The sequence below is a fragment of the Toxotes jaculatrix genome, chromosome 22 (genome assembly GCF_017976425.1).
Source record: "Toxotes jaculatrix isolate fToxJac2 chromosome 22, fToxJac2.pri, whole genome shotgun sequence".
Lineage (NCBI taxonomy): Eukaryota > Metazoa > Chordata > Actinopteri > Toxotidae > Toxotes > Toxotes jaculatrix.
The window spans coordinates 4,082,361-4,094,414 of NC_054415.1; the positions used below are offsets into that span (position 1 = coordinate 4,082,361).

The window sequence follows — 12,054 nt, forward strand, 5'->3', positions numbered from 1 at the left end:
CGTGGGATGAGTGTGTGCCGCAGATTTTATATGGCTTGAACTCTTGCTCTGCGCCCCTGGGAGTCCTTTAATGTGAAAGCCCAGGTAAAGACGAACAGTTACCTGGCTCTGAAGCTCAGTGATAACAGATGTGAGATGAGAATCGCCATCTTCTGGAGAGAAAACAAAGTGCATCCGTCTTGAGGAGGGAAACATTTAGCAAATAAAATGGTTCCATCTGCTGGCCAAAGGAAGAGGAACACCCCAGTAGTAACAGCTCAGGGTTGACACAATAATGTGAACATCTGTACAACGTAATGTAGTTTAATATAAAGGCTTGAAGCTGGAAACTCTTTAAACTCAAAATTCAACTTGTAGAATTTGTGTTTATTGGTTTTAACAGCAGGAATTCCCCACAAACATCCCCCATCTGCATCCACCAGCTTCTTGATCTTCCAGCCAAACAAACACATCACGTGATCCTGTTATGCTGAAGCCTGGACACATGAGGGACATAACACACTACAAATTAAATTCCACCAGTCTTGCAATTTCTTCATCTGTTTGTTTTCGGCTTTGAATGCATCCAGATGACATCTGAGCTCTGACTGCTGATGCAATCATTCACACAGCATAATTTCTTTTTTTTACCAAAGAAACATCTTGGTATGTACTGTGTGTAGAGGAATTTTAACAAGCAGAGCTATCGCTGATGAAGTGAAGCTGACATGAATACAGTGGTCAGCCAAGTGAAAATAAGGAAAACAAGCTAATAGAGTGGCCTCTGTCATTTTTTTTTTTGTTTTCTGCTGCCTGCTGTTCTGAGGCCTGTTTGATCTTGGCAGAAATATTAAAGTATTTTAGGTCCAGCTAAAGTCATGTGTGTTTGAAAGCTGAAAGAAAGAGTGACGAAAAGAATTCAGCATCAAACCACTTACAAATTTGAAAAACAGAGTTTTAGAGAGGGCAAGATGAGAATGTGTGCTGTAGTTGAAAGCAGCCCTCCTGCAGTCCGTGCAGCTGCCTCCACAGCACCCTGACCCTTTTCCCTTTGCACCCGAAAGGCCTCTGTCAAGCTGTCCACAAATGTAAGAGCACATGCACATATGCAAACAGTACAATGCAGGAACACGTCAAGCCTTTAAACTGTCATGATTACTTGCTGAAGCCTGGAAGAGTAGTGGCTTTGTTCCCTGCTCAGGCTGGGCGGGTGGGGTAACAACCAATGAGGGGAGAAAAACATGCAGCTAGGAGACTGTAGGGGGAGAGGGGGCCATGTTGTGGCCAGGGTTGTCTCTTCTCTCTACCACAGCTCCATACGCAGTCACTGAAACTGCTGTGAAACTGTGTCCAGAAGGATTGACAGGAAGCATAGAGAGGACTGTTGATTACGGTTGAAAGCATCAGAGGGAGAAGAGGTAAGGATTCGACTGTTTGTGCTGCCGAGCGACATCAGACAAAATTCTCAAAAGAAGACCAAAAAGAAGTTCACTTTGTAAGCCTCAAGATTAAGCAGAAGAAGGTTCGTTTGGAGGGTCCAAGTGGAGCTCACAGCCACAGAGAGATGGACGGGACACAGATGAAGAAAGAGGTAGATGACAAGAACTCAAAGACAGAAGAGGAGGTGGTACACCTTCGGAGAGAGATAGGCCTGCTGCCGGCTGTGTCCTTCATCATCGGGACCGTGGTGGGCAGCGGCATCTTCATTGCACCCAAGGGGGTCCTGATGAACAGTGGGAGCGTGGGGCTCTCTCTGCTGGTGTGGGCGCTGTGTGGAATCCTCTCATTGTTTGGTGAGAGACTTCATGGAAAATTAATTTTACAGCACAACGGGAAACAGGCTAAAGAGACAAGTAGAATCAATAGCTGTTTACATGATACGCAATATCTGAGGCCATGTATAGAACAGGAATTGTGCAAGCTACTAATTATGTGGGTGTGATATTAATGTTTGTAATTTTCACTAAGACACTGACTTTCTCCAGAAGCTGACGGCCCTTGAAACTGCGGTAATGCACTTTCAGATGATTTTTTTTTCTTTTGTCTCCGTCATTAGGGGCTTTGTGCTATGCTGAACTGGGCACCAGTTTTACAAAATCAGGGGGCCACTACACTTATCTCCTGGAGACACTGGGGCCATTGCCCGCCTTCTTACGACTCTGGGTGGAGTTCTTATTCATCAGGTTAGTTTTGTTACCCGAAAAGAAAACCGACTTCAAGTGAAAACATAAAATACAACACACGTATTTTCCACATCCAGGCCGGCTGTGGCTTCCTATGTGTCCCTGGCTTTCGGCCGCTATGTGGTGGAGCCGTTCTTTGCACCTTGTGCTGCCCCCACGGTGCTAATCAAACTCGTCAGCATCCTCGGAGTGAGTGAGTGGTTTATACCTCCTCTTTCTACCCACAAGACCATTATACTAAACAATATACCCATTTAGTGCAAGATGAGGATCTATTGTCTCCAGTTGTTTGTCTTTGTGTCTCTGTAGCATTTGTTGTGGCCGTCAACTGCTGGAGTGTGACCATGGCCTCTCGCACTCAGGTCACATTGACTTTCATTAAGATGTTTGCTCTGGTCCTCATCATCATCCCTGGTGTCATTGCATTGGCCAAAGGTGAGCGGATGAACTCTCATGTCCTATCGAAGGGCCTTTTGGTTGCTGCTAATGCTCAGTTTCTCTCTCTCTCTCTTTATCCCTTTATATACAGGAAAGACAGAAAATTTCCAGAATGGTTTTGAGATCGACTCATTAACACTGGATAGATTACCACTGGCCTTCTACAATGGTCTATATGCCTATGGTGGATGGTAAACAAGTCTAGTGTATCATGTTTCCTTTTATCACAAATGAAACCCTTTTACACAGATTGATACAGTACATTAATCAATAATGTTAGAACTTAAATGACAGACAAGGTACCAACATACATACAACATTCAGTGAGACCTAAGAATTTGTCCTTTTCCCTCCAGGTTTTATCTGAACTTTGTCACAGAAGAGGTCATTAACCCAAACAGGTATTTTACATTTGACATCAGCTCTGCAGTTAATCCATTTTTAAAAGCCATGGTGCATTGAACATATTATTAAATCTCTCTGTGTGTATCCTGTCTTGTCAGAAACATCCCTCTGGCAATAATCTGCTCCATGGTGACAGTGACAGTCTTTTATGTGCTTGTTAATGTGGCCTACTACACCATGATGACACCCGCTGAGCTCCTGCTGTCTGATGCTGTGGCTGTGGTCAGTGCTACACGGACATGTATTCTGAAATCAGAAGGTATGTTGGAGTGTTGGTCACATCCTGTGTTTGTGTTTCTGCAGACGTTTGCCAACCGTGCTCTCCAGGGATTAGCCTCTGTGATTCCAATTCTTGTGGCCCTGTCCTGCCTCGGAGCACTTAACGGTGGCTTCTTCGGATCACCCAGGTAATTGTGGGTGAAGGAAGATTATTATTGTCCTTATTGTGCGTGCTTGAGTACCAAGGGTTTACAGCCTGATTGCGAATCGTACCCGCTCACTGTGCTGCAGGATGCTGTTTGTTGGAGCCAGGGAGGGCCACTGGCCACCAATCTTTTCCATGATTCACATCCGCAGACATACACCTTTGCCTGCTGTGCTGTTACTGGTAAACTACTCTCTACACACTGTAAACCAGAGCTATAAAACAGCTGATTTCTTATTTTTATTTATTAGTAAGAACTATTGTCTTCAGTGGTGGCCAAATACATGATAGAAAACAATTTTCTAGGTGTTCTACCAAACCGCTATGTATAGCAGTCACAACAGAAATAGACTGAGAATGGATTTGTCACTATAGCTGAATTGTCTGCCTTCAGTACCCTTTGGTGGTGTTGATGTTAATCACTGGAGAGATCTACCAGCTCATCAACTTTGCCTCCTTTGCTCGCTGGTTCTTCATCGCCTTGGCAACCTTGGGGATGCTCATCCATCGCTATCGCTTCCCTCTCCACCCAAGACCCTTCAAGGTCAGAGTGTCTGCCTTGTGCTGAACTGCATAACATTTATTTTTATCCTTCTGTGCACTAATCTGACCAAACACTGTCATATTTGCTCTTTTCAATGACCCAAAGGTCCCCCTGGCCATCGCAGTCACCTTCACAGTGGTCTGTTTCTTCATCGTGGGCCTGTCTCTGTATTCAGACCCCTGGAACACAGGGCGAAGCTGCATTCTCACGCTGACTGGAGTCCCAGTTTACTATGTGACCGTCCACCGTTTTCGTTTGCCCCGTAGATGGAGACGCATCTTCGGTAGGTCATATCAGGATCTGCCAACTTGTCATTGTGGAAAATGTTCCATAAGAAAGTTTATTAATATGACTGTATCCATTTTCAAGACTTTGCTAGAGCTAAAGTGGTTTAATATGCCTGCTCATTTTGGAACAAAGCCGACATATTCACAAAGAACTAAATGATTCAAATTGAGCATGGACAAGTTTGTTTATGACACTGAGAAGGAAATATGCTTCTCACACTCCAATTAGAAAAGGACAAAGACCCTGCTAACCCCAGGTTTACAACTGTGCTGAGGGTTTGGGTTAAATCAGGGGTAAGAAAGGCAAGTATGAAAAGTCTTCTCAGCTCTTTCATAACTCTGACTCTCTTCCACATTTCCAGACTACTGCAGCAAACAGCTGCAGATCCTTCTAGAGGTGGCTCAACAGGAAGTCCAGACGTACTGAAGACATCCCACCTTCTACTGACAGACATGCTGAATTCCACTGCAATGCATCCTAGGACCTTCTTTGTTCACAAGCATAGTATGCTGGAAACAGGAGGAGTATCTGTCTTCTCTTGTAGAATCTGACATAGAAAATGGGATTTTACTTTTCTCATAACATTTAATACTCTGCTCAAGTTCTCGAAGTTCTGTAAGAACCAATAAAAACATTTTTGAATCACGATGTGTTTATTTAAAGATTAAAAAAGGCAACCTTGCTGTGTAGGTTCTCAAAATAACTGCATCGTAGCTTGTGTTGAGGTTGTAGAAATTGCACCTTATTTACACTGATTAAATGTGAGCTGATCGAGGCAGATGAGGCACCAACACCAACAGTTTTATTGTACAGTCATAGAAACACCAACAAGGCACATGTTGTGAAAGCTATTTGCCAGAAGCCACAACATTCCACTCTTCTCTACCATTCAGCACCAACTGTAAACAGATCAAGCTACTGCAGTGTAACAATGCTCATGCACGAACACACGTGCTGTCAAACCTACATTATTTTGAGGCGTCGTCAAAAAATGGGTTCACATCTCATTCAATCCTCCAAAGATGGTGCTGCAAACACTGTTCTGCAAAACATTTTCCCCTGTTTTCCTGATTGCGCTTCAGGACAAAAAAAAAAAAAGGCAGTATGAATTCTCACTGAAAACAAATACAATCTGTGCTAGATAGATACAAAATATCAAGCATTTGGTTTCCAAAAGACGATGCAAAATGTTGTGCTGACGGCATGCAAAATGTCCCTCTCTCAGGTACAAAGTGCCCTGAAGTTGATACTGGCAAACTGAAGAACAATTACTGTGATGAAGAGTTTTACAATAAACATAACAATTATATAACATAACAATCCTATTGCTGTTAGTGCTATCTGTATTACTTATCCATTTCTTTATTGCTAACAATCCTGCTTCACAATCTAAAAGTCTAAAAGTTGATTCCAGGAAGCTGACTGCACCAAATGGCACTTAAGCATCTCACTGGCTGATCGGGCAATATAATGTCTTACCATTTACATGTAAAAGCTAAATTATATATTAAAAATGTGCAAATCAACGTACATATACACTTAGACACATTTCTTTTCTTTCGCGATTCCTTCAAGAGTACAGAAAGGATGTGACAGGTAGGACAGATGATAAAAGAAAACAGGACCATGTGTAAAGTTTTACAGACAGAAATAAGAGTGACACTGAGGCTGTTCAGCAGTGATGCAGCCAATGAAAAAATGTAAGTCAGAGGTGGAGAGAAACATCCAATGTGAGTAGCGACACATGAGCAGCTTGCTAATTTGACCTGGTCATTAAAATTAAAGTGTCCCTGTCATTCTTTTAAAAAAAAAAAAAAAAGTTACTTAATTTCCGGCAGTCAAAAACATCCCAACAAAGCAAAGCAGATGCAAAAGAAAGCAAATCATATGAGGCTGGAATATACTTGAACATTAAAGGTATTAAAAGGCTCATATGAAAGACTACGGAAATCAAATGGAAGGTTACATCCTTTATATTACAGCTACAATTCGCAAATTTAAGCACATTCAAACTACGAAAGCATCTAGTGTTGCTTTTGTTAAGTTTCATTTTGGTGTTTTTAAGCAGTGAATATGAGTACTGATCAATCGACTACTGAGGAGAAGAAATTTGCTTCTGTGAACCAGACAACCACAGTAAAAGTATTTTTCTTGGCGCTCTGTCACTTTCTACCAGATGGACAGAAAAATATATTAAATTATAAAACATTTTGGATTCTACCTTTAATCCATGTACAAGTCAGTTATTTAATATTTATCTCCGAGACAAATCAGAGAGTATGCTTCATATTTGTGACTTGCCTTACTATGTTATCTACATTTACTTGTACTTTGTGTCTCAGTCTCAGGTTGAATAATTTCAGTGATCATCATGAAACAATATAATGTTTCTTTTAACCCAGTTGTTACAGTCCCCAAATCTGAAAATTTCCACAGTAAATTTCAATTTCAATTTTTCCTAGATTTGCACCTGCTTTGCCGTTTCTGTGTGGGCTTTCCCAACCATAGTGTTCTGGAAAACATATGAAACTGCCTTCAATCGAAAACATAAATAAAACGAAATGTGTTTTGGCCCTCAGGCTACTTAAACTGTGGGATGAACTCGGACCAGCTGATGTTAGCCATACCTAGGTCGTCATCATCCAAACCAGAGAAGCTGATGTCCACTAGTATCTTACTCAGGCTGTCGTTCATGGTATCGAGGACAAGGCCCTCTGTGATTGAGCGGTTAGCGGGTGTGGCACCTCCTGCCTGAAGCAGCTCTCTGGAGAAGCTGCTTTGAAGGCATTCGATGGGAGAGTCTGTTGGTCTGGTTGCTCGGGGGGGAGCAGACGTGAGCAGCTCTCTGGGGGAGCTAAACAGAGGCCAGTCTTTAAAGGGAGTGCTGTTGAAACTAAACGTGGTGTAGTCATGCCGTGGGGTGACAGCGGGACCACCCGGTGTGCGAATAGGGCTGAAGTCCAGAACGTTTTGGCTCCCTTTTCCCACAGGGGTCACTTTCCAGGGCTCGGGTAAGACACTAGATGGGGGCTTGCTGGGGGTGGAGGAGGTCAGATGGCTGCTGCTCTTTATGGGAGTCTTGAAGGAAAACTCCCGGTCCGGGCTGTGCTGCTCATGCTGGTGATCATCCAGCTCAGTATCTTGCATGTCGTGGAAAGTCGAAGCGTCAGAGGCTACGCCAGAGTCAAAGAAAGTATTGTCAGGACAGAGGAGGACGGGCTCCTCATGCTGAGAGTGAACCAGGCGTTGTTTACGTCTAGAGCTGCTGGCCTGTCTCTTTGGAAGGGCTTTAGGAGTCTCGCATTTTATTGGCACACATGCTGGCTCCTCCTTCATCTCTTCCTTCTGGTCTTTGTCCTTCTGTGGACACACTACCACAGCTGGGGCATCGCTTTGGGTCACCTGTCAGACATACAGTACAGCCATGCACTTTAAAACTCAACCAGTGAGTGTCCTTCAAACACACAAGTCAACGTATACATATTAAACCCAGCCCACTCTAACAAATATTTGTCATGCAAAGCAGATCCCATGTGACTATACATGCCAAAATATTTAAATACATTGATGAAATTTACAACTTAAAAGCATGTGCGTTTGGATTGAGCCAAAATTCTGCAGTGGATGACAGAACTTTTACCTTAGGAGCTATCCGCACTCTCTTGGCTCCACGTGACATGTTCCGTTTCTGTTGTGGGCAAGAGGGGGGAAATGGGGCCGACGAGGACGGCAGGTAAACAGAGGAGCTGACAGGGAGCTGGATCGGGACCAAGTAAGAATCGGTTCGAGGGAGAAGAGGCTTCATCCTTCTCTCTGAACAGAGAAAAGACAGCAACAACTCAGAGGATGGCATCTTAATGACCAGTTTTCTAACCTAAAAACACTCTTTCTGTCATTTCTGTCCATTTCCCAGCTTCAAGCTGCTTTTTCCACTCACTCTTTATTTAACCATCTCTGTTAACTCACCAGAGCCAGCTGGTGTCTTTCTTGCATCAGGAAGCATCCTCTTTTGTTGCTGTGAAAAATAAAACAAGTATAAAATAAGTATACTGTCTTAGTAGCGTCAATCAGTCCTGACTGCACTACAAGTTCTTTGTATTGCTTTAAAACATGAGAAAGCAGAACAGAGAAAAGTCAAACTTAGCGCTCTTATGACTGTCCCTACTTCATAAAGGAATGATGGATAGATTTATGAGAGTAAACATTCCTTTTTGGACAAAGAAAGTTGCCTGAAAGCAGACTGGTCTGTCAGTATGACAGTATGACCAGCCTCTGTGCTACTCATGCCAACAATCTTCATCATCTCCTCCTGCAACAAAAAGACTTCCCTAGACTTTAGACCACCAATTGCAGATCAGCTCTTTGGGTCCAAGAGTCTGGTGACAAACAGGCAACTGAAATCTTCTGATTTTTCTGTCCCTTCTTTGCTTTCTGTCACCTGACTGCAAAGGTGACGACTCTTCCTAGAGAACTGAGAGAAGGGTAAATCAATCTTACTTGGTGGGGTAATAAAAGCATTGGCACCGGGACAGGAGCAGTCATTGGGTCACAACCAGGCTGTAAAGAGGCATGTGAAGTGAAAGGGACAAAAAAATAAATAACAAGAAACAAAGTTTACCCTGAAGTACCATGGATGACAATAACAATGATACACAAAAACACTTCACATTCAAAGCCTCCGTGAAAAGAATAAAAGTGATAAGAAGTCAGTTGTACCTTGTACACCTGATCAAGAGTGAGGCATCGATTTGCCTCAGGCCGGATGGTCCAGAAAGAGATTTTACCATCTGGTGACGTCTCGCGAATGAACATGTCGTGAAGAGAGAGGTTATGGCGGATGGAATTCTGAAAAAAATAAACGAGTAAAAAAAAAATCTTTAATGCAGGTTTCAGTAAAACTCAAAGGTTCATAACTCAGGGGCTTAATCTGTTATAGTATATGTGCCGGTGAAAAAATACATCATATTTTTCAGTTGTAAAGCACCTTCCATCCTGGTTTGGCAACCTCTCTGAAGTAAGGGAAATGGTCCTCAATCCACATGTATATCTCTTTCAGGGTCATCCTTCTGTTCTTCCTACTGTTGATAGCAAACTGGATCATGGCCATGTAGGAGTATGGTGGCCTCTCTGACATGGGTTGTTGAACAGCTTCTGCACTGATTTGTGTATTGTGTGCCTGTACAAAAAAGACAGATACAATACATGTTTGTTTGAGATGGGCGTGAACAAAGTCTAAGTCCAAGAGATTTCTACATGTAAAAATGTGATTTCAGTCAGGTTTATAGATGTGCAAACTGTACCAAAGCTGTCCAGATGACTAACAGCACTGGAGACTTTCACATCTGCAGACTTTAGTATTATTACATAAAAACTTGCAACTAGCTGATGTAGGTTTTCTTACATGTAAGCTGATACTACTAGTTTGTTCACTACTGGAAATTGTAAACATGTGGAAACATGTACTTCTGCAATTACCTTTAAACTAGAACAATCAGAACTTTTAATGTAACCTAACCATTACCTGACCTTCAAATCTGGTAGCACTGTAACTGAACTGCAATGCGAATACAATGTGAGTGTAAATGTCATTGTAAATCACGCCGTGGTGGCATTTTAGTGGGTCAGCCTGGTCAAAGGATGGTGATCAGTGTCCCCTCCACATGGGCATCTGTTTGCACATCAACAGTAACAATCACACTGAGATGAAAAGAAGGAACAGCTGACCTGGAACAACTGTGGATTTGGGTTTTGGTTCTCCTTGTTGGTCATCTGCTTGGTAGGATCTGCTTCGAAGGCACATGTGCTCATTCTACCCAGCCACTGAATGTTGGTGAGGCTGTCATCTAAAGGACCACACTCCAGATCCTTGTTCACTAGTAAGAAAAGCAAAAATCAGTATCGCTTAAAGAAAGGAAAGATTAAAGATAGCTAACCAAGTCAGTGCTACTAAACAGGTACAAAGAATATTAAGACTCTACACTTTTACTTGAGATACCATCTAAGAAAAAAAAAGCATTTTTTCCATACGTGGTTTAATTCCAGTGAGATGTTTAACATCAGGGGAGTTGTGCATGGCTTCTGTTTTCTCTGGCTGTCCATCTGTACAACATGTAGAGATGTCATCCCCTTCAGCAGCAGTCTGACAAAAAGATCCATTGTCGCTGCTACCATTCTCACTCAGAAGGATGAACTTGTTTGGTCCCTGGACACCACACTCTTTGCCTTTGGCAGTGAGGGCCCCAATGACACTTTGAAGGTCTGCTGTTTTAGGAATGACAACAACCTGAGTGTGAGACATGGAGGGGTGATTCATTATGCGGATCCCATCAGGGAAGCACTGACTCGCAGCTGATTTTGAAGGTTCTTTGGAGCTGGATGCACCAAACTGGCTTTGCGATTCAGCTGCTGTGGGATCATTTTGCTGAAAAGGCAACTTTCTTCTTTTGAGGATCAGCGGTCTCCTTGGGCTGCGTCTCATGGTCATCAAATCACTGAAAAGCACCTTGGTGTTTACTGGTATCCTGTACAAAAACAACACAAAAAAATACAAATAGCTGACTGAACAGTATAAATCAAAACAGTTCCAAAGCCAGCTAAACACTCTGATAAAATATTCTTTTGTCACTGCCTATTGTGTATCGCTCCAAGTAACCAAGCTAACTGGAATTACCGGTAGAATAACGTTTACCTGACAGAAGGGAAGTCGATCCTAAGTTACAGGCTAGCTAGTCAAACTGTTAACCTTGAAGAAATTCATATCAAATACCGGTCAGAACATGCTGTTCATGCTGTCACTGGGGAGCCAGGCTAAATGTTGAAATGGGCCTTAAGGTGAAATTCAGCTCCACATCCTCCGTGTTTCAGGTTTTTAGCTCTGCCATTGTTAGCAGCCTATTTTCAGGTATCAGTTGGTGATGTTCCCTTACTCCTTCTAGAACAACAGTCGTTAGACGCCTGCAGTTTTCTTTTTGCAACGTTTACCGCTAACTTTCTGGCAAGCATCCAGAGCTAATATGGATCTATATCTGACTTTTTCCAAATATAATGAAAATCCTACTCAAAAAACCCTGGGTCGATAATCCACTACACAGCCTTCCATCTGAAAGAAATTCAAATTGCACAGCTCGTTCACACTACTTTCTATCGCACACTAGGAACAAGGAACGGTGCCATTAATGGAGTTGTAATTGTATTAGAACAAGCTTTGCATTGTATGTGTGAGCTATGCCGAATTAAAGACTTGTTTGTAACTGCTGATAAAACATTTCAAATGGTTTTGATTCCAATGTACAATTAAAAGAAAGGGTAAGGAAACATTACAATATTATACTGAATAAACTAAGTTCAGTGTGCTATTCCTACAGCACACAATGGCGTGAATCGTGCTACTAAACGGAACTGAGATTTGGAGGAACACTGCAAGAAAGATCTGTTTTTGTCTCGATAAACCCGGAGAAAATACAGATTAGCTTTTTCATCTAGCGAAAGGAACTTAGCTAACGTTAAAGCTTTCTCTCGGCTAAAGTTAACGTGAGCTAACTGTGGATAGAAGCTAGGCTAAGCTAGCTGGGTGGCTAGTTATGTACGCTATTGTAACGAAGAGCAAATCAAGAAAAAGCCAAACCTTCATACTACTGCGATATTTCAGGCAATAGCGCTTGACTGGTCGGCTACGGGTGGTTGAAACAATCTATTCATATTCGAGGCTGAATCAAAGAATCCATGATGAAATACTGTTTCGTTTAGTGTTATTTACATGCCATCTGGTCGATTCAGAAACGTTTTTGAATTTT

At 42.4% G+C, this 12,054-nt stretch overlaps 2 protein-coding genes across 2 annotated transcripts; one reads left to right on the forward strand and one right to left on the reverse strand.

Annotated features, from left to right (window-relative positions):
* The first annotated feature begins 1,296 nt into the window (after window positions 1-1,296).
* Window positions 1,297-4,852, forward strand: si:ch73-352p4.8 (cystine/glutamate transporter). The gene is made up of 12 exons (XM_041030256.1): window positions 1,297-1,772; window positions 2,036-2,162; window positions 2,240-2,355; window positions 2,472-2,597; window positions 2,692-2,791; window positions 2,957-3,001; window positions 3,104-3,227; window positions 3,309-3,412; window positions 3,516-3,612; window positions 3,824-3,973; window positions 4,079-4,256; window positions 4,623-4,852. The coding sequence occupies exons 1-12, from the start codon at window positions 1,544-1,546 to the stop codon at window positions 4,685-4,687; spliced, it is 1,461 nt and encodes a 486-aa protein (XP_040886190.1). The 5' UTR covers window positions 1,297-1,543; the 3' UTR covers window positions 4,688-4,852.
* Window positions 4,853-4,976: 124 nt separating this feature from the next.
* Window positions 4,977-12,020, reverse strand: foxm1 (forkhead box M1). The gene is made up of 9 exons (XM_041029725.1): window positions 11,886-12,020; window positions 10,289-10,782; window positions 9,986-10,134; window positions 9,246-9,437; window positions 8,978-9,106; window positions 8,759-8,818; window positions 8,228-8,276; window positions 7,902-8,074; window positions 4,977-7,663 (listed from the first exon to the last, which is right to left on the reverse strand). Exons 2-9 carry the CDS (start codon window positions 10,743-10,745, stop codon window positions 6,842-6,844), a joined length of 2,031 nt encoding a protein of 676 aa, XP_040885659.1. The 5' UTR covers window positions 10,746-10,782; window positions 11,886-12,020; the 3' UTR covers window positions 4,977-6,841.
* Window positions 12,021-12,054: the final 34 nt, after the last annotated feature.

Bases quoted from the DNA above. Each gene is read 5' to 3' on its own strand.
- foxm1 (XM_041029725.1), bottom strand. From the start codon at position 10,745: ATGACCATGAGACGCAGCCCAAGGAGACCGCTGATCCTCAAAAGAAGA. The intron at 10,135-10,288 runs GTATGGAAAAAA...TTTTCTTACTAG, and splicing joins TCTCACTGGAATTAAACCAC to TGAACAAGGATCTGGAGTGT. The intron at 8,819-8,977 runs GTACAACTGACT...GCCTCTTTACAG, and splicing joins CTCTTGATCAGGTGTACAAG to CCTGGTTGTGACCCAATGAC.
- si:ch73-352p4.8 (XM_041030256.1), top strand. From the start codon at position 1,544: ATGGACGGGACACAGATGAAGAAAGAGGTAGATGACAAGAACTCAAAG. The intron at 2,163-2,239 runs GTTAGTTTTGTT...TTCCACATCCAG, and splicing joins GTGGAGTTCTTATTCATCAG to GCCGGCTGTGGCTTCCTATG. The intron at 2,356-2,471 runs GTGAGTGGTTTA...GTGTCTCTGTAG, and splicing joins CGTCAGCATCCTCGGAGTGA to CATTTGTTGTGGCCGTCAAC.